Source organism: Trichosurus vulpecula, chromosome 9 (assembly GCF_011100635.1).
Source record: "Trichosurus vulpecula isolate mTriVul1 chromosome 9, mTriVul1.pri, whole genome shotgun sequence".
NCBI classification, from domain to species: Eukaryota; Metazoa; Chordata; class Mammalia; order Diprotodontia; family Phalangeridae; genus Trichosurus; species Trichosurus vulpecula.
The window spans coordinates 76,998,686-77,017,358 of NC_050581.1; the positions used below are offsets into that span (position 1 = coordinate 76,998,686).

The 18,673-nt window shown below is 50.1% G+C and overlaps 1 protein-coding gene across 7 annotated transcripts in view; it reads left to right on the top strand.

The window, feature by feature from the left end:
- The window catches only part of TRAF7 (TNF receptor associated factor 7), a 57,276-nt gene that overhangs the window by 31,313 nt on the left and 7,290 nt on the right, over positions 1 to 18,673 (top strand). For 4 of the 7 annotated variants that reach the window (XM_036738312.1, XM_036738315.1, XM_036738313.1 and 1 more), the window contains 11 exons: positions 1,403 to 1,497; positions 6,850 to 6,966; positions 10,064 to 10,156; positions 11,427 to 11,460; positions 13,369 to 13,552; positions 13,919 to 14,053; positions 14,936 to 15,153; positions 15,555 to 15,628; positions 16,062 to 16,110; positions 16,307 to 16,434; positions 18,130 to 18,212. In XM_036738312.1, the coding sequence (XP_036594207.1) occupies positions 1,403 to 1,497; positions 6,850 to 6,966; positions 10,064 to 10,156; positions 11,427 to 11,460; positions 13,369 to 13,552; positions 13,919 to 14,053; positions 14,936 to 15,153; positions 15,555 to 15,628; positions 16,062 to 16,110; positions 16,307 to 16,434; positions 18,130 to 18,212 (1,210 nt within the window). The remainder of the gene's footprint in view (positions 1 to 1,402; positions 1,498 to 6,849; positions 6,967 to 10,063; positions 10,157 to 11,426; positions 11,461 to 13,368; positions 13,553 to 13,918; positions 14,054 to 14,935; positions 15,154 to 15,554; positions 15,629 to 16,061; positions 16,111 to 16,306; positions 16,435 to 18,129; positions 18,213 to 18,673) is intronic. The other 3 variants (XM_036738314.1, XM_036738316.1, XM_036738318.1) reach the window with 2 other exon arrangements.

Below are 18,673 nucleotides of genomic sequence, written 5' to 3' on the forward strand. Positions count from 1 at the left end.
TGGGGCCAAAATTAACAAGTATGACCCCTCTCTCACATGGCAGCTCTTCAAACCCTGACTATGATTTCCAGCTCTCTCCACTCCTGCTCCACTGCTTCTCCCTCTTTCCCCCCACCCCCTCCCCTGCATCTTCTCTTCTACAGATTGAACATCTCCTTTTCTTTTAACTAATCCTTGTATGGCACAATCTTAAGGCCTTTCACCATCCTGGTTGCCTTTCCCAGGAAGTTTTCCAGCTTATCAATGTTCTTCCTAAAATATAGCCACTGAGAACTAAACACAGGACTCTAGCTCTAGTCTGACCAGGACTTTCACCCCATAGTCCTGGGTGCTGTGCCTTCCTTAATGCTACAAGGAGCCCCATCACTACTTTGACTATTGTTGGGCGGTACCAGTTAGAGTGTTATACATAACATTGTCTCACCTGGGAAGCTCTAAATTAGTCCGTACTTTGGTCTAAGCTGGATCTGAACTAGATTAGGTTCGAATGTATTTGATTTTGGGATGCGATCAGAAGCTATTTAGACACACATACACACACACACACCACTACCACCACCACCAGGTCTGGTTCTTCCTATCACTCTTTCTGTCCCCAAACTGGACTATGGGGAGAATGGAGATTATGGTTAGACCATTGGTTAGACCATCACTTCTTAAACTGTGGGTTTGACAACAGTAAAAGTTTTCTGAATGCGCAATGACCAAAATGTATTCAAAATCAAATACATAATGAATCCAAGGTGTTTCTGGCAGCATTTGCCATGTTGCATCATACAACTTCATTGCAGACTTAGTTCTGAACACAGAGCTTGGGTACTTTGTACTGCACTTGCTCTCAAGCCATAAAACACCAATTAATGCTGGGAAACTCAAAAGAAGTCTCAAGTGGAAAAGGTTTAAGAGGCCCCAGGGTAGCCAAGGCAGTGGAGACTCAGCTGTATCTCGCACCTAATAGGATTCCTGGCCCAATGGCCCCATTTTCTCCTACAGGTGAAGACTTCCCCTTCCCCTTCCCCAGATGCTTTCTAGGAATAGTTTGAATTTCTCTTCATGCCCTGTCAGTTGGTTTTTCCCTACTAAGACAAAGGGTATGGTTTCTTTGTTTTCCCTACTTTTCCTGAGGATACTTATTTAAGCTGACAAGGATGCTTCTGGTTTTGCTGAAGCTATGGTGAAAATGGTATGTGGCAAATATTGCTCATTTCATCTCCAAAAGTACATGCAGAGCTGTGGATCCAAGCCTACTCCGAGACACTAGAAAAAGGACCCATGTTGTGTTTCTTCCCTCTGGTTTGTCTCAATCTCCTTCCCTTCCACCCCCCAACCTTTATGAAACTCAGAAGTTAGACATAAACCACTCTAGGGCTTTTCCATCTGTTAAAACCATTTTTTGTTTCAGTAGCTGATGGGACCAGCACATACAAACAACACCGTAGGACTCCCTCCTCCTCCAGCACACTCACCTACTCCCAGAGAGATGAAGAGGATGGCATGGTATGTCAACTGTCAAATTGTCTTTCCAGCAAACAAGTTATTGCAGTCAGATAGTAAGCTCAGGAGGCATGAACAGAGTTTGCATTTGGGGCTGGCAGGGCCTATACTGACTTCTCAAAGAATGTGAAGGGTTCTCTCCTGCAAGAATGCCATTTCAAGAAAGGTGGGAAGGTGAGGCCATGTATGGATGAGGCAGCTCAGTTGGTACATGTGTACATTTGAGCTCAGGAGCTCATTAAGGTGAACTCATTTGTGGCTCTTTGGGGGGGGGAGGGGGGCTATTGAAAGCTGTGCCCTGAACCAGACAGAAGCCTGTAGAGCCTTCTGCTCTTCTCCATGGCCTGGGCTCTGGGACACATGGAGAGTGGGCAGGGTGTGGTGCCAAATGGGGGAGGCTTGTTGCCTTAGCCAGTGCCAGGGGCTTTGAAGAAAGAACTTCTGACGTCTTTGAAAGTTCTCAGCCTTGAGGAAGGTGGTGACTGGCAGAGGGGCAGGACACTGGCCGGTTAGTGCTCCAGCCTTGGCACTCTTGGGTGGTCGAGTTTGAGGACAAAAGTTGGAGATACAGAGGTGTTTCAACAACCTGGCTAGCAGCTTCTGTGGGGGTATAAGATTCACCCACAGCCAGCACCCAGAAAGCTGCCAACAGCACAGGTTCTTTCGATCTGCTTAATTAAGGAAAGCAAGGTAAAAGGGTTGACAGGCTTAGTTTTAATTCAAATATCATTCAGTTAGTTCAGGGGAACTGAACTTCAAACCCTGAACTTCAAAACAAAATGCAAACAAATTACAGACATCAACAGACTTTGTCTGATTCAAGTCCCAACAGATAGTTACCAGAGTTCAACAAAGTTTCAACATCCGGGTTTACAAGCTGGAGGGCCCCTTAACTACAGCTGCCCGGAGTCTCCTCATCAACACCATCTCCAGAGCCCCGCAGCAATGGCTCTCTCCTCCCTTCTTATAGGGCTTCAGCCATTAAACATCATCTGAATCACCAGAGCTCAGGCTCTGGTGATTGGTTCTTGAGTTGGCCCCTCCCCTTAGGACCGTGGGAGGTTCACATCCACATGGATTACATTAACACCTAATGGGGTTTGGGTCTGGGGCTTAGCACCTAGTATAAAGCTCACTGAAATAAATTGAGTCACTCAAAGAAAACAAAGGCCATTCTGGTTACAAGAGGCAGGAGCTCTGACCGTCAAGTCATGGGGCCTAGGCTCAAAGCCTACCCCTGTCACTTCACACCTGTGTGACTGTGGGCAGATCATTCATGCTCCCGGAGCCTTGGTTTCCTCGTAGGTAGAATATGGACTGCACTAGATGGTTTTTAAGATCCTTTCCAGGTCTGCATCTCAGGGCCTCGAGGTGATGGAATCCTAATAAAGCTGCCCTTAGCCCCAACATTCTAACTTCCTTATGGGCCCCACTGAACCGTAGAAAGGACCCCTCCCCTATTACCTAATCCCTTAACAAACCCCTCCTGCCTTTTTAATACTCATAATTTCTGTTATGCAATTGCATCCTTACACTATAAAAATACATTTTAATTTCTCTGAAGTTGCTGGTTCCTCTTGGAACTTAGCCCACTTCATGAGAGGCATCATTCTCAGTAAACGCCTATACCTGGATTGGAGGTGGTCTGACTCTGAATTCTTTGAGATGGTTCCACCACAACACATGATGAAACCACAACATGCGTAGCACAAGCAGATGAAACGGTAAAGAGGTTGTTATGTGTAGGCACAATATGTCTAGGAAGCTTTTGTAAAGCCCTTGTGGCTACTTTTGATAACTTCCAATCAATCAGTCTTGGGCTTTTTGGCTTTGTTTTTAACTTTCCATTCCTGTTTCTGTTTTTCATTCTCTTCATGTGAGTACAAAGTTATCAGACTGAGAGCTTTCCTCACCTCTAAGTGCTCTGAACCATGGGAGGGTTGGAGGGTCCTGATGTTGAAGCTGAGCAGGATATGGGGCTCTCAGCTACTCTTTTTTAGCACAGTGCTAGAACAAATGCTTCAAACAGCCAAATGATTGGAGATTTAAAGAGATGGAAGAGGGGGAGAGAGAGGACTGTCGATGCAACACAACAAAATTAGAAGGTCTGGCACGTGCCATGTTCCCTTCCTACCCCTCACCCCAGGCCCCCAGAATGTAAGCTCTTTGAGGGATGGGGGATGGTTTGGGTTTTGCCTTTTATGTCCAGTACCTATCGTTGGTGCTTCACACACAATAGTGCTTAATAAATGTTTGTTAAATTATTTAGGTTTTTTGTTTTTTTTTAAAAAAGAAAGAAAAAACACAAGAACAGGATAGGTGGACAGCCCAAAAGCCTGATGATGATAGGAGTCCCCAGTATCAGGGAGTGTACCAGAGAGGGTCTACCCTTACTGGGCCTGAAAGGCTGGTGAGACTAATCTTCTGTCCTTAGGGCAAGGGCCTCAGCTAGATATTCTCCTGAAGGCAAAGTTGCCCTTTTAAACCCAGGCTCTTTTGTTCTGAATCCTAAGTTTTTCTGTTTGGGGATGTTTGTAGCTATTGCTGTTTTTGTTTTGGCTTTGTCTTGTTTTTTATCCTCAGCACTCAGCCTAGCAGAAGGCTTGTAGAAGGTACTTAATGCTCTTGACTGACTGACTGACTGACCATTGTGCTGGCACCTTTTCTCCTCAAACATTTCTGGTTTATATTTTGCATTTTTCAAGGCTCCCCAGCCTCTTTAGTATAGATCATCCACCAAGGGCTGCAGCAGCAGCTTGGCATTTGTCTTCCAGACTCCCCAGGCACGAAATAGGAGCCTTCATTCCACTGCCTCCTCCACATGGCCACCCTGGCTTCCAGAGCTCTGCTCTGCTCCCAGCCTCCTTTCCTCAGGAAGCTCCAGGCACCCAGTTTGTCCTCCTCTAAGCTTTAGTAAACACTTGCTCCGTTCTAAGCACTGTGCTAGGCACCTGAGATATATAGGCAGAAGTGAAACAGTCCCTGACCTCAAGGTGCTTCCATTCCATCAGGGAAAGTTACTCTATTAATAAATATGTACTTAATGCTTCCCCAGGCAGGAGCCTCATCCTAGGAGCCTCTTGGGACCTGGTTTCCCTGCCACACTCTCCCCACCCTAGTTTCCCATGGCTCAGGCACACAAACGGCAGTGACAGAGCTGTAGGCCAACTGGCTTGGCCGCTCTCCCCGTTTTTTGGAAGTTGTACTTGGCCTCTTGCTGTGGTTTGGATCTGTTCTCTGTGTCTCTCCTGGTTTTCCATTGCCCGTTAGGATGTTTTGACTCATTTCCTTAAACTTTCCACTCTCATTCCTCTTGTGGTGTTTCCATGCAAAGATAATAAAGGAAAAGCTATTTGAAGCATTTCTGAGTGGTGGGAGGGTATTGGCGGGATCTGGCAGCCCTGTTGAGCACACAGGGTACAGAATGAACGTGGCAGCCCTCCATGTGAGGAGCAGGCTGGGAGCACCCTGAAAACTGGCTCTGCTCTGGTCACGTCCTGTTGGAGTAGTGGAGGGCTCACATTTCAGCCCAGACCCAGTTCCCTCTCCTGCCCTCTCACTGGTTATTTTGATTTTTTTTAATGATTAGAGTACAGGGTAGCTCAGCAAGACTGAACAGTGTTCACTGACGCTGACCCAGGGAGAGGATAGATTCGACTAGATGGAGAGGCAGAGGTAATCGTGAGTTCAGCTTCTCTCCTTTCTGGGCTCTGAGCTCCTGTTAGGGGACTGCCCTTCTTCCAGTAAGGCTAGGCCAAGCTTGTATTCTAAGGTCTAAGACCTGTGATGACCAGGTCCCCAAGCACTCCCGGTGCTTAGCAGTAATTTCTGGGCTTGGTGGGAAAGCTGATGGAGTTGGAATTGGAATATGTGGACCTCTCTGTCAGGAAAAATAACTACGACATTCACCCAGGGGGAAGATGTGTTTATGGTTGTCCTGGGAATGGTGAGCAGCAATTTCCATCTCCTCCGTGGATAAATGAGAAAAGATGGGTTTGTACTGCAGCTGGAGGGATTTCAGTTAAGCACAGGCAAGTTTGGGGCTTTAGTTTAGTTGTTTGGTTCTTTGTTTTTTTCTTATACTCTGAGCCTGAGAAATTAGAGCATCTGAACACAGGAAGGTCCAGGCATCTCTGTTTCTGGAGACATATCTGATGAGCCATGTAGGCTCCCCTGGGTCAGGGATGGGTTAGCTCCAGTCAGGTCTGAAGAGGGGGTGGCCACTAGAGGTCCCTTCAGCCTTGGAAGGAATCCTGTCTTTTATGGGATCCTTAGAAACTCTTTGACCTTAACAATCCAAAGCAGCCTCAAGAGCTTTCCAGAAAAAGTGGAGCAGTGTTTGTGGCCTGAGCAGGCCCCCTCCCTTTCCCCACTAGAGGCATGCATGCATGGGCCCTTCTCAGGCTACGGAGAAGGTATCACCTTGCTTTCCAGAAAGAACAACTTTGTGTTTGTAGATTTAGTCTTTTGCTGTTTCAGCTATTCTGCTCCTTCCCTATGTGCCTGCCCACTAGGTCAAATTGTCTGATTTTCATGGCCTGGCCTGGCCTGACCTTTTGGAGGATGGAGAGAACTCAGGTTTAGGGTGGCAGCAAAACCCTTTCTAGTGAGCTCTGAGGATCATGCTAGCACCTCCCTCTCGATGCCATCGATGGTCAGATGGTAGTAAACTTCAGTAGCAAGGGCCTGATTGTCTCATGCCGTGCCCACCCCCCGCATCCCCAAAGACTGGTGGGAGCAGGATTTTGTGTTGGCCTTTGGACTGCCCCACTAAACACAGGAAGCAGGAAACAGCCCAAGAGTGTCCTCATTGAATTGAATAGGAGGAAGTCACTCCATTGACACAAAGAAAGTTGGCAGATGTTAGATAGGGAGTAAAACAACAAGTTCTTGGGCTGCGGCTTCTGGGCCAGTCAGCCCCGGGTGCTTTCTCTTTCTTCGGGGAATGATTCTGTTTCAAGGGACTCTGCTCTTTCAGCGCTTCCACAAGTAGGCCCTAGTGGGATGGGTGGAGCGGAGCCTGGTGCGTTGACGTGAGCGTGTGACTGGTGCTCATGCTTGAGAGACTTTGTCCACCATCACACTCACATCCCTTCCTTTATGGGGATCACCACAGGCTGGAAGGCAGCAGGGCTCAGGAGCCAAATCTGAGCTAAGCCCTGGCTCACTGTTGCCTGACTTGAGGGAGCCTCACCGCGGCTCCAGAGCCTTGGAGGATACGGAGGTCTCTGCCGAGCTGCCAGGCGAGCCAGAGCACCAGATCTGTTGGGGCCTGGCCTTAGAGGTCACGGCTGACATTTCCTGAGGTAGGGTCTGAGGCTGACTCTTGTCTTTCTGTCTGTCTTCCCTTTGCAGCCCCCAATCAACACTCCTCGTCGCTCTGATTCGGCCATATCTGTCCGCTCCTTGCATTCCGAATCCAGCATGTCCTTACGGTCCACGTTCTCCCTGCATGAGGAGGAAGAAGAGCCAGTACGTATCTGGGTTGTGGGAGGGGTCAGGAGAAGCACATGCAGCAATGTGGAGACCCAAGGGGGCCAATATTCTTCTAGTTGGTCATAGAATTTAGAGCTAGAGGGGGCCTTGGAGGTCATTTAGCTCGACTTCCTCATTTTACAGATGAGATAGTGAAGCCCAGAGAAGTGACTTGCACAAGGTCACACAAACATCAGTAGCAGAACTAAGGTTAGAAGCCAGGTTCTCTGACTCTACATGTCCTATCCTTTCTGCCATAGCGCACTGCGTCCCTCAAGGATGGCCCCTGATCAGTGTATGGAGCAGGGTCCTCAGCCTCAAGGCATTTAAGTGAGAATTAATGCTGCCCCCTCTGCATGCTCATAAGAATATACGCTACACCTTCCCTGCTCAGCCAGTGAAATGTTTCACTGACCTTTGAAGAAATATCCCAGGCAACCTCAGGAATGAATTAATACTAAACAAGGAAATCAATAGTGTTTTTCTCTCTGCATTCCCATCTCTATCGCAGATGGCACTGCACAGACCTGGTTCTCTTTGTGATTTTCCTGGGCTTTGGTGTTCTTCTGTCTTAGTCTGTTTCATAGTACCCTGGTTGGATGCAGGAGATTTATGATTTGGGGTAACTTGGCTCATGTCCCTGAATTCATAAGATTCCCAGAATTCAAAGTGGTTTCAGATTCAGTCTGTCCCCTACTTCACTGTAGTAGCAGAGTCCTGACCCTGAGCCTGCTCGAGGCAGGTACCCTTTTTACTTCTTGGAGCCTATGTCAGACAGCTACAGATTTAGAGCCAAAAGGGACCTCAGAGGTCACTGAATCCAACTTTTTTTTTTTACAGATGTGGAAACTGAGGCTCAGAGAGGTTAAATTACTTGCCCTAAGTCATAAAGGTAATAAGTGGCAAAGACAGGACTGAAACCCAGGTCCTCTGACTCCAGGTCTAATGTTCTTTCTGCCACATTATGCTAAGTACAGGAGAAAGCCATAAGACCCCACAGAAAATTTGTATATAATGTAGATGGGAGCCAGCCCTACTTCCACTGACCCTCTTCACCTATCTGTGCCTCTGGAGCCACATTTGCAAGACCTAGGAATTCTTTTTGCAACACCTAGGCTGACATTTTCTCCTGTGGAGAAAGAAGGCTTGCAGAACCATCTCTTACCCAAGAGCTGTGGCCTCAGTGTCACTGTTCTAATGACCCTGGCACTGGCCTCTTCTTTGCTGAGGAGTGAAAGGAACTGGTGCCTCAGCCATTCCTGTGGTATCCTTAATTCAGCAGATTTAGTTTAATTCAGCACATGTTTTTAATACTTTTTTGGTTCTTAATTTTTATTGTCATCTTTTGTTTTTACATCACCTTAATTTCCAAATATGTCACTCTGTTCTTCTCTCCCCAGTAAGCCATCCCTTGTAACAAAAAGGAAAAAAAATTTTTTTAAGTGTTCAGCAAAAATAAACAAGACACCAACCAAAACCAACAGTAGATGCAAATATTGTATCTCACCTCTGCAAAGAAGGAACAGAGGTGCATTTTCTTATCTCTTCTCCAAGACCAGGCTTGTTCATTATAATCACACAGCATTCAGTTTGGGCATTTTGGTCTTTGTTGTTGTCACTGTATAAATCGTGTTCCTTGTTCTGTTTACTTCATTCTGCAAGAGTTCACTTAGCCTTCCCATGGTCCTCTCAGTTTTCCATATTCTTCATTTCCAGCAACATGACAATATTCCATTACAGGCAGGTATCATAGTTAGTTTAGCTGGTCCCCAATTGGCAGGCATCTACTTTCCAGCAGACATTTATTAAAACTCCCACTAGGTGCCCTTTACTGAGCTCTGGGATGCACAGGTAGAAACCACCCAGACCCTTTCTTTCAAAGGCCTTACAGGCCACTAAAAGAGGAAGCCAGGCACATAAATAACTGACTCACAGGAGAGTGCACTTCTATGCAGGGGGGGAAACCAAACAAAATCAGAATACTCTGTGAAACTGCAAGAGGGAAGAGGCCTGGAAGGGTTGGGGGAGAGAAGAGGAAGGTTTCATGAAGGGTTGGCCCTTCACCTTAGAGGAGATGGGGAAAGGAAGGAGCGACGTCTGAGTTCGGGACAATGTTCACTGTCTAGCTAGAAACTGCCTTTGAGTGATACTTATTCCTTGAGGAAGTTGTGTGTGCAGAGGGCTCGCCATCTTGGGGGAAGGCAGCTGACTCCCTCCCCAAAGCAAGATGCTCTTCCCTGAACTTGTGGACCTCCTCTCTCCATGTGGCACGCAGCACATTGTGGGTGCTTTGGGGGTCTTTCCAGAGGGAGGGAGATAGCCCCACTATGACTAGAGCTGAGTGATGATTGTTACTGGACTGGCAGTGGTGAAGGGGCTGCCTGTGCTAAGATGGAGGCTCCTCGAGGTCAGGAATTATTTCCTTTTTATGTATGTGTCCACATTGCCAAGTGCTGTTCCTGACACATAGTAAACACTTAATAAATGTTTATTGGATTGGATTTGAATACTAAGGCTGCATTTGGCACAAGGCGTCAGTGGTCCTTCCCTGAACACCTGCCCATTCAATCAGATCCTTGTCCTTTTGAGGGACCGATGGTCACCTGGCCATTGGCAGTGTCTTCTCCCCTCCTGTGGCCTCTGAGGGAAATGAACCATTCGAAAGGATTTCAATAGCCCTTTTAGAATGGATCTGACCAATTAGGTCTGGCTTGGGGGTCATGTACTGAGCAACCCACCTTGGTTCACTAACTTCCAAACCTGTCAACATGGGTGGAATGTCTCCCTGAATCTTCCACAGTAGCTTAGTTAGCAAGAGTACAAGGATCACTTTTTCCACAGCTCAGGCCACCAGTGCTTTGTGCCCAGCAGGCTGGTCCCTTTGGGGCTCTCCTTGAGCCCCTCATTCTTGGTCCTCCTTGGTCCTGCTCAGAGGGAGGCAGGGAGGCATCTCTGCCCGCAGTGGCCAGCCTGACCTGCATGCTGAGAACAGCCCTTGGAGGAGGTTTGCCACCACCAGCTTCACCCTGGGGCACAGGCAGCTTTTTGGCTTTTCTTCCAATGTCCTCAGCCTCCCTTTTCATCTCGGTTCTAGGAGCCTCTGGTGTTTGCGGAGCAGCCGTCAGTGAAGCTGTGCTGTCAGCTGTGCTGCAGTGTGTTCAAGGACCCAGTGATCACGACCTGTGGGGTAAGGAACCTACCCCCTACCCCAGAGCACCAGGGTTGTGGGACCATGCTGTGCTCTCTCTCTGCTCAGGGTTTGCAACCCCCAAATCCTCAGTGGGAGAGGCAGTGTGGTATAGTTCAAATCCCACCTCAGACCCTCACCAGCAGCTGTGTGCCTCTGGGCAAGTCACTGAACTGAGATTTGCTAGCAAAATCAGAAAGCCTGCCACCTGCAAAAGACTGGCTTTGTTAGCTGGATTGTGGGCTCCAGAGTCTGCCTGCCTTAGGCTGGGGTGGAGGGGGCGGCATGGGAGTGGAGGAAGGGGGAGTGGGGAGAATAGGGCACAGTCATTGGATTTGGAGCTAGGAGTGACCTTTGAAGTCATTTTGGACCATCTTCTCCATTTCCAGCCTAGGGAAAGGACATGACCTGCTCGGTGTTACACAGTCAGTTAGTGGTCAGAGCCAGGATGAAATCCCAGGTCTCCTGACAGCCAGTTCAGCTGCCTTTGTTGTACCATGCCACAATATCTGAAATGTAGCATTGCTGTGATAGGGACATGCGGCCTTCCAGGCCCCAGACCAGAATTACCAGTGCTGACACCATGGGGAGTAGTTCTGGGGACAGGTTCACTTCTGTGGTTACTATAACTTCCCCCACAGCAGATTCTGTGTTTTCTACAAGTCACCCCTAAATGTTCTCTGGTGGTCACCTTGTCCTGGTAGGAAAGGCAAAAGGAAAACCATTCTTCAGCAGGGGAGTCAGGCCAAGCCAGGCCACTGAGCTGAGAGCAACAGTGATCAGCCAGGCCGTGGCCTTCAGACCACCCGAGGGCCTCTCATCCATGTCTTTAGTGATTCAGGGACCGATTGGGCCTTGAGGAGTAGCCGTGGGATCATTGGGCTTAGGGCTAGAGATCTCAGAGATATCTCCCTAATCCAACTCCTGTAGGTAAGAGAAAAGGAAACTGAGATCCAGAGAAGTTAAGTAACTTGCCCAGAGCCATAGAGATAGTAGTTGCACCCCTGGGATGCAAGCTCAGGTTTTCTAACTCCAAAGCCAATGTGCTTTTCTCACCATGGGGGGTTGGGCCCTGGTTCCCAGAGCATGAGTCTGTGTGTGAGCCAGGCTAGTTACCAGGTCTCCTGGTCTGAGCTCACCCAGGTAGCAGGCCCCTGGCGCAGGCCTGGGGGGTGGGGGCCAGGTCCAGGCAGAATCAGACACTGACAGCTTTTGAAAACTATCTGAATGAGAGTCCTGTTGTGAGCCCACTTTTTCATTGTCTCCACAGCACACATTCTGTAGAAGATGTGCCTTAAAGTCTGGTAGGTACTCGACCCTCTGCACCACACTCCGCAAGCCTGCCTTGTATCTCTGCCAGTTTGTTAACTTTCCTCTGTACAAAAATGCAGCCAACTTCACAGCCTGGAGAAGGGCTTTTTAAGGGCATCCCAGGGTGCCGCCTCTCTAAGCTGCCTGGCATTATTGATGGATGCCGCTGCTCCGGCCTAATTGTCACCATTAGCAGCGAAGTGCTTTTGGGATTTGCTGTGATTAAAATTCCAAAGAGCAAATCGGAGATGCCTGAGAGCTTCCGAAGGGGGGTGGGGAATGGAGAGGAAAGGAGATGCCAGGGGCTCAAGAATGGTCTAGAATATGCCCTGCAACCTCTGCAGCCCTTCTGTTCACCTTTAAGGGGGGTAGTGGGGCAGGGCAGGAGGCCGTCACACATCTTGCCACATCCTTGGGAATACCTGTGCCCTCTTTCAGACAGTCACTCAAGGGGACACGGTTAAAATAGCTAGATGTTTCAATAAGAGAATAAAATTGGCCCAGTGCTTCCGTTAGCCCCTAAGCTCTCATTCCATCTGGTTGAAGGTGACTACGGCTGTGAGCTTGAGCCCTCACCTGAGACTCACCTCTAGGTGGTATTCTGTGTTAGGAGTGATCAGTTATGATTTGGGTCAGGTGGAGGAATGTCAGCCCAGCCCAGGGTCAGGGAGTATGCAGCTTGGTGCTCAGTAACTTTGACCTAGATGCCAAATATCTCACCTGCCTGACAGTCCCTTTTCCCATCCTTGAGGTCTGCCCACCATCTCTCTATCCCACCTTCCATCCTCAGAGAGAGAGTCTCTTTGAGACCAGTCACTGCCCCATACCCCTCCCCTTACCTAAGTTTGAATGAGGCTCAAGGCAGGCTTTTGGGAAGGTAGAGATCTTGGGACAGATGTTCTAGCTTCCTGATTCTTTTGTCTTATGACTCCCAGATCTGAAAACCTGTCCTCCAGGGCGAGGCCGGCCCCTGGGAAAGAGCGGAGGAGAGAGTCCCCTCTCAGGGTCTTTGTGCCATCCCCTGCTAGGGCTCCATGCTGGTACCCTGGTTGATAAAGGCCCCTTTTGCTGGGCCTCAGTTTCCCCATTTGTAACCTGGGGATAATAGTAGCAGCTAGCATTTCTGTGACCATCTATTGTCTCAGTCGATCATCCTGACAACCCTGTAAGGTAGGTGCTGTTACTGTCCCCGTCTTACTGAGAAGGAGACTGAACAGCGGTGGGCTTCAGCCAGCTCATGCCCCTTCGGCAGAACCAGTGCCTGATTTTAGGTTGAGCCAGGGCGGGGCCTCGTCTCGGTTCCATGGAGAGCCGGTTGTTAATTTGTTTGAATCCCACCACTGAAAGTGAGGCTGGAAGCAGTTTAAATGACTTGCTCATGATCCTGTAGCTAGTATCTGGGGCAAGATTTGAACTCGGGTCTTCCTGAATTCATGTCCAGCACTCTGTTTGTTGTAGCACCAGCCCGTTCACCTATCTTCTCCTTCAGATAAGGAAGGGGGTGATTTAATATAGAAAATAGTTCCCTGGAGACCGAATGTTCTCAAGTGAGCCCCGCCCCTCCCGCCCCTGCAGTCCCTGTACCCCCCCATGCTTCTCTGAAGCACATAACAGGCTGGACTGTAAGCAGGTGGGGTGGGAAGGAAGTGGGCAAGCAGAGGCCCCCCAGAGAAGGAAGGCCCGGCCCCACAAAGCTTCTCCCTCACTCCAGGCCCCAGGCCTGACTAGCTTCTCTGCCAGCTCCCTGGAAGGGCGGTGACTCGTCTGACCAGGGAGGCACGGGTCTTGGCTTCCTGGGAACTTCAAAGCCCTCACAGTGACAGAACACATGAATACCATTGTCACCCGCTCCCTGTTTGCGGAGCCCTCTCCTCACTTGCCACATCTCGCCCTCCCTTCAGAGAAGTGCCCAGTGGACAACGCCAAGCTGACCGTGGTGGTGAACAACATCGCCGTGGCTGAGCAGATTGGCGAGCTCTTTGTTCACTGCAAGCACGGCTGCCGCCCCGTGGGCAGCGGAAAGCCTGCCACCTTTGAGGTCGACCCCCGAGGCTGCCCATTCACCATCAAACTCAGCTCCAGGAAGTAAGTGAATGTGCCTGGAAGCCATTCTTCACACCCTGGGGGCATGTGCTGAGACTGAGGCCATCTCCAGCCTCTCCTTTTTGGGGACTTCTCCCTGGTGGGCCTCTCCCAGGGCCAAATGGATTCAGTCAGAGGGCTGTACTTGAGGCCAAGGTGCAGGTTTTCCCATCCTGGCCCAGCCCCTTCAGGAGCTTCATAGCCAGCATATCCCCATTTGTTACCACACTTACACCTCTCTCTAGTTCCGGCTGGTGGCCCAGTTTCAGGAGGGACTTCTAATCCATGTTCTGGGGCTGAGGCCTGGGGAAGTGAGGCTTTCCCCAGGTCAAGTCCCTGGGCTCAAATTCTTGTCGTGTCCTTGAGCAGAGACCACGAAGGCAGCTGTGACTACCGGCCTGTGAGATGCCCCAACAACCCCAGCTGCCCCCCTCTGCTGAAAATGAACCTGGAGGCACATCTCAAAGAATGCGAGCACATCAAGTGTCCTCACTCCAAATATGGGTGAGTGGCCTGAGCCAGGGCCGAGCCTGGACAGGGCGCTGCAGCAGGCCACTTGGCAGGTGGGGGGACCACCCTGCCTAGGCCAAGGCTTGGGGATGGGGGCCTCAGCTGGCAGTCCTGGCTGGGCCTCTGGCTTCCTCGAGCCTGGAAGAAGCTGTTGCTTATGAAGATGACTGTGAAAGGGTACTAAAACCCATTCTCTGACAAGGGCAAAGATAAGCCTGTCCCTTGAGGGAGGTCTAGATTCAGAGGTCCTAATAATAGTAGTAGTTCTAAGAGCTGGCATTTTCATACTGATTTAATGTTTACAAAGCATTTTACTTAGGCTGTCTCATTTGAGCCTTACAATAACTCCTTAGGAAGTAATTATCCCCAACTTACAGATGAGGAAACTTAGGCTGAGAGTTAAGTGACGTACCCAGGCTCACATAGCTAGTAAGTGACTTTGGTGGGATTTGAACTCAGGTCTTCCTGACTCTGTGCCAAGCACTCTATCCACTAAGATACCTAGCTACAGAGGTTCGTCCCCAGCCCCAGTGGGGAGCGCATCCTGGCTGATTGCCTTCCAAGCTATCGGGGAGCATTTGAAGCCTAAACAGGACAGGAGCTACTTGGAGCACATTCTTCACTCTAGGTGCCGGCGCTGCCAGCATCCAGATGGCCAACGCAAGCCTCCTCCGTGCCCCTAGGGAAGGAAGCTAAAGAGGGGATTCTGAGAGCTCATAGAAGGGGGGGAGGCTAGTGGGTAATATTGGGAATATTGGTAACTCCAGCTACCAACTGGAGCCCTTGGTGTGACAGGGAGAACTATCTACGTCCTGCTAATATTTATCCGTAGACAGCGTAGGGTCTGGGCCCAGCCATGCCTTTTTCTTTCCCCAGCTGTACATTCATAGGAAATCAGGACACCTATGAAACTCACCTGGAGACCTGCAAGTTCGAAGGTCTGAAGGAGTTCTTGCAGCAGACAGATGATCGTTTCCATGAAATGCATGTGGCCCTGGCGCAGAAAGACCAAGAAATCGCCTTCCTCCGATCGATGCTGGGGAAACTGTCCGAGAAGATTGACCAGCTGGAGAAGAGCCTGGAGCTCAAGTTTGGTACGGGAGTGCAGTCCGGGCCTCTGCGGAGGAAAGCAGATTCTAGTAGTACTGGGTCCTGACCAGAATCGGGCCTCATCTGCCGCACAAGTCAATGCCCAGTGGAGCATTTCCTGAGAACCCCTCCTGGGTCGGCAGAGAGAACTTGGGGAGTGATGGGGAGGCCTCTTATCTCCTTAGCCCCAGGGCCAACGACAGAGAGAGAGAGAAGTGCTCCAATTCCTGAGCATCCTTGGGGGTGAAATAGAATTAGTGAGTAACCTCAGCAATACCTGCAGCCAAGTGATGGCTGAAGAGTGCCCCCCACCCTCCCTGGAAGATGGGCGCCTTCTTCCCCTTTCCTTAAGCAGTGACCACCTTTGCTCTAATCCTGGCCATGCCTTCTGACTTGTTCCTTCTAGATGTGTTGGATGAGAACCAGAGCAAACTGAGTGAAGACCTCATGGAGTTCCGACGGGATGCATCCATGTTGAATGTAAGCCTTTGGTCTTTGGGGCCACTCTTTGTTGTCTGTAGCTCCTAGAAGTCTGGGCATAAATTCCAGGGGGACTCAAACTTGGGACCGAGCTTGAGCTTTACCTTCTTTGGGGCCAAGTGATAAACTGGGATCTCTAGCAATAGGGCCAAGGATGGGCCTCAGCACCCCACTGCCCCCCCCCACACACACACACACGCATGCGCACCCACGGGTACATTTAGCAGGCTCCAAGTAGTATGGGATCCTTCCCCCATCCCCATGCAGTAGGACGTTTTACAGGACATTTGTTGGCTAAAGCCTCCCCTTTGTGAAATTACTTGATATTAGTCATAAGGCGAGCCTTTGTCTGAAGCTGATCCTCAGGCCCTGGCGCTGTGCCAGTGAGGGGAAAGGAGCAGGAATCATGACTCTCCCTGCCCATATTTTTCAGGATGAGCTGTCTCATATCAATGCCCGCTTAAATATGGGAATCCTAGGATGTAAGTATTCGCTCCCAATCTGTCTTTTCTCCAAAAGGGTTCAGACCTTTCTGATGTTCCCAAGGGTCCCTGTTTATTGAGGTTCGGGGTGGGCTTAGCGGGGAGCAGGGCAGAGCTCAGTGCCAACGTGAACCTGCACCCTGGGGCAGGGACCAGCCGCTGGCCTTTAGCCTCACAGCTCTTGTTTGTTTCTCAGCCTATGACCCCCAGCAGATCTTCAAGTGCAAAGGGACCTTTGTGGGCCACCAGGGCCCTGTGTGGTGTCTCTGTGTCTACTCCATGGGGGACCTGCTTTTCAGCGGTTCATCAGACAAAACCATTAAGGTAGGCTAGGTCCCCTGGGAACGCGAGCATGTGTCCCCAGGGCACAAATTTCAGACCTGACTGTGGTGTTGTATTGTCCTGTGGTCTCCTGTCACTCTGGGTCTTAACGGCTCTGGGCATTTTGGCAGCTGAACTCCCCATTGTTCCCTGTGCCCCAGGGGTGATGGGGAACAGCATGTCATTATTCCCTCTTCTGGCCTCCAAATGCTGTCTTTTCCCAAGTGTGTTTGACTGAGCCTGTTGCCCTGACAGCTCACACAAGGTTGTCAGCCTCTGGCAGCCTTGAAGGTGACCTGTCAGGGGTCAGGGAGCTTTGGGAGCAGGACTTGCCTGAGCCATCAGGGAAAGGATTTTGTTTTGCAGACCCTCCCTAAACAATGGCCATGCTAGCCTCAGTCTAGTGCTTTCCCCCTCTGATTTGGGAGACCGTGAGCATACCCTGTACAGTATTTAGGAGGGAGAAGAGAACACTGGAGCTCCTAGGGTACCACTAACCTGTCTAGAGCTGTCAGGTGGCACAGAGCCCTGGGTGAAGCAAGAGATGGCAGCTGCTAATCACCCACAGCCTGTTGTTTTTGAAACAGATAAGGAAATAAAAACATCTTTGGGCTGTTCTTCTCTAGCCAGATCCTCCCATGCCAGCATTCACTGCCCTACTAGGAAGCCTTTGTGTCTGGGTCCAGACCTGTGTGTCTGAAGTGAGGGGGAAGCAGCCAGGGTCTCCTGGCCTCTTTCTCTGAGACTCCTGGACCAAAAGTTCAGCCCTCCCTCCCCCCTTCCCTCATAAAGGCCTTTCTGCTCCCTGAAGGTAGGATTGAGAAGCCTCAGGCAGGACCCAAGCACATTACGTTCTTCATACTCCCTGCCCTTGCCTCCTCTGTGCCTGTGCCCCTTTCTAGAACCCCTGACCACAGAGGCCTTCAAATGCTGCCCTACTTCTGCAGAGTCAATGGGCATCTGCATTTCCAGTGAGTGCCAGTGCAGGGTCTGTACTTAGAAGGGGCTTTTCCAGGAGCCCCTGGATCCTGGGGATTATAGGTCCAGAGTCAGAAGGGACAACCTAGTGCAACTCCTTCATTTTGTAGATAAGGAAATTGGGGCACAGAGATCCAGGGATCTGGCTACGGTCTTATAGGCTATAGGCTGTAAATTGCCTGGCTAGAATCTGAACCCAGGGCCGCTGACTCTTGGGACAGCTAGGTGGCACAATGCATAGCGTGCCAGGCCTGGAGTCAGGAAGACTCATCTTCCTGAATTCGAATCTGGCCTCGGATACTTATTAGCTGTGTGATCCTGGGTAGGTCACTTAACCTTATTTGCCTTGGTTTCCTTATCTGTAAAATGAGCTAGAGAAGGAAATGCCAAACCATTCTAGTATCTTTACCAAGAATACCCCAAACAGGGTCACGGAGAGTCGGATGTGACTGAAACACCTCAACAGCAACCACCCCTGACTCTTATGCTCAGTCAGCTTTTCCACACTATGATGCCTCATCTCTCTAGAGGGCAATTGCTTTCTTTGCTGGGGGGAGGACCTTAGGGCCTCATTGCTTGTTGTCAGGAGTGAGAGGAAACAGCTGCAAAGGACAGGCTCTCCTTTGATTCCTGCTTCCTCTCATCAGCTGACTTTCCAGCCTGGGGTCAGGGCGGCTGTCCAGGCCAGGTCTGCAGCCTGAGACCTGTTTTTCCTGTTAGGTGTGGGACACCTGCACGACCTACAAATGCCAGAAGACCCTGGAAGGCCACGATGGCATCGTGCTCGCGCTCTGTATACAAGGGTGAGTGTGGAGGAGGAGGCCGCTCTCACCAGCATGCACACACATATCTCTGCGTATGCGTGATGGTGTTTGTAGTCTGTAAGGGGCGAGGGATCAGCGCTCATCAGCACTAGTGTACAGAGGATGGAGGCGTAAGCCTTTGGTAGCTCTCCAAGGAAGTTCCTGGGTCAGTGAGGCCACTGGCACAGGGAGCAGCCCTCGGGCAGGTGGAAGTGGGGTGGTGAGTGAGGGGCCTGTGATGTGTTTTGTTTAGGGGCTCAGCAAGCCACTCATGGCCAGATGCTACCAAGATAGCAGCTTTGCTGTGCATAGACTGCAGATTTATTCAGCGCTAATGTGCACAGTAATTACTTCACAGCTCATATTTGCACAACGTTTTCCAGACATTCATCAGTACACAGCGACGGGGATGGGGATGACAGGCAGGGGCACTCCCATTGTTCAGATGAGAAAACTGAACC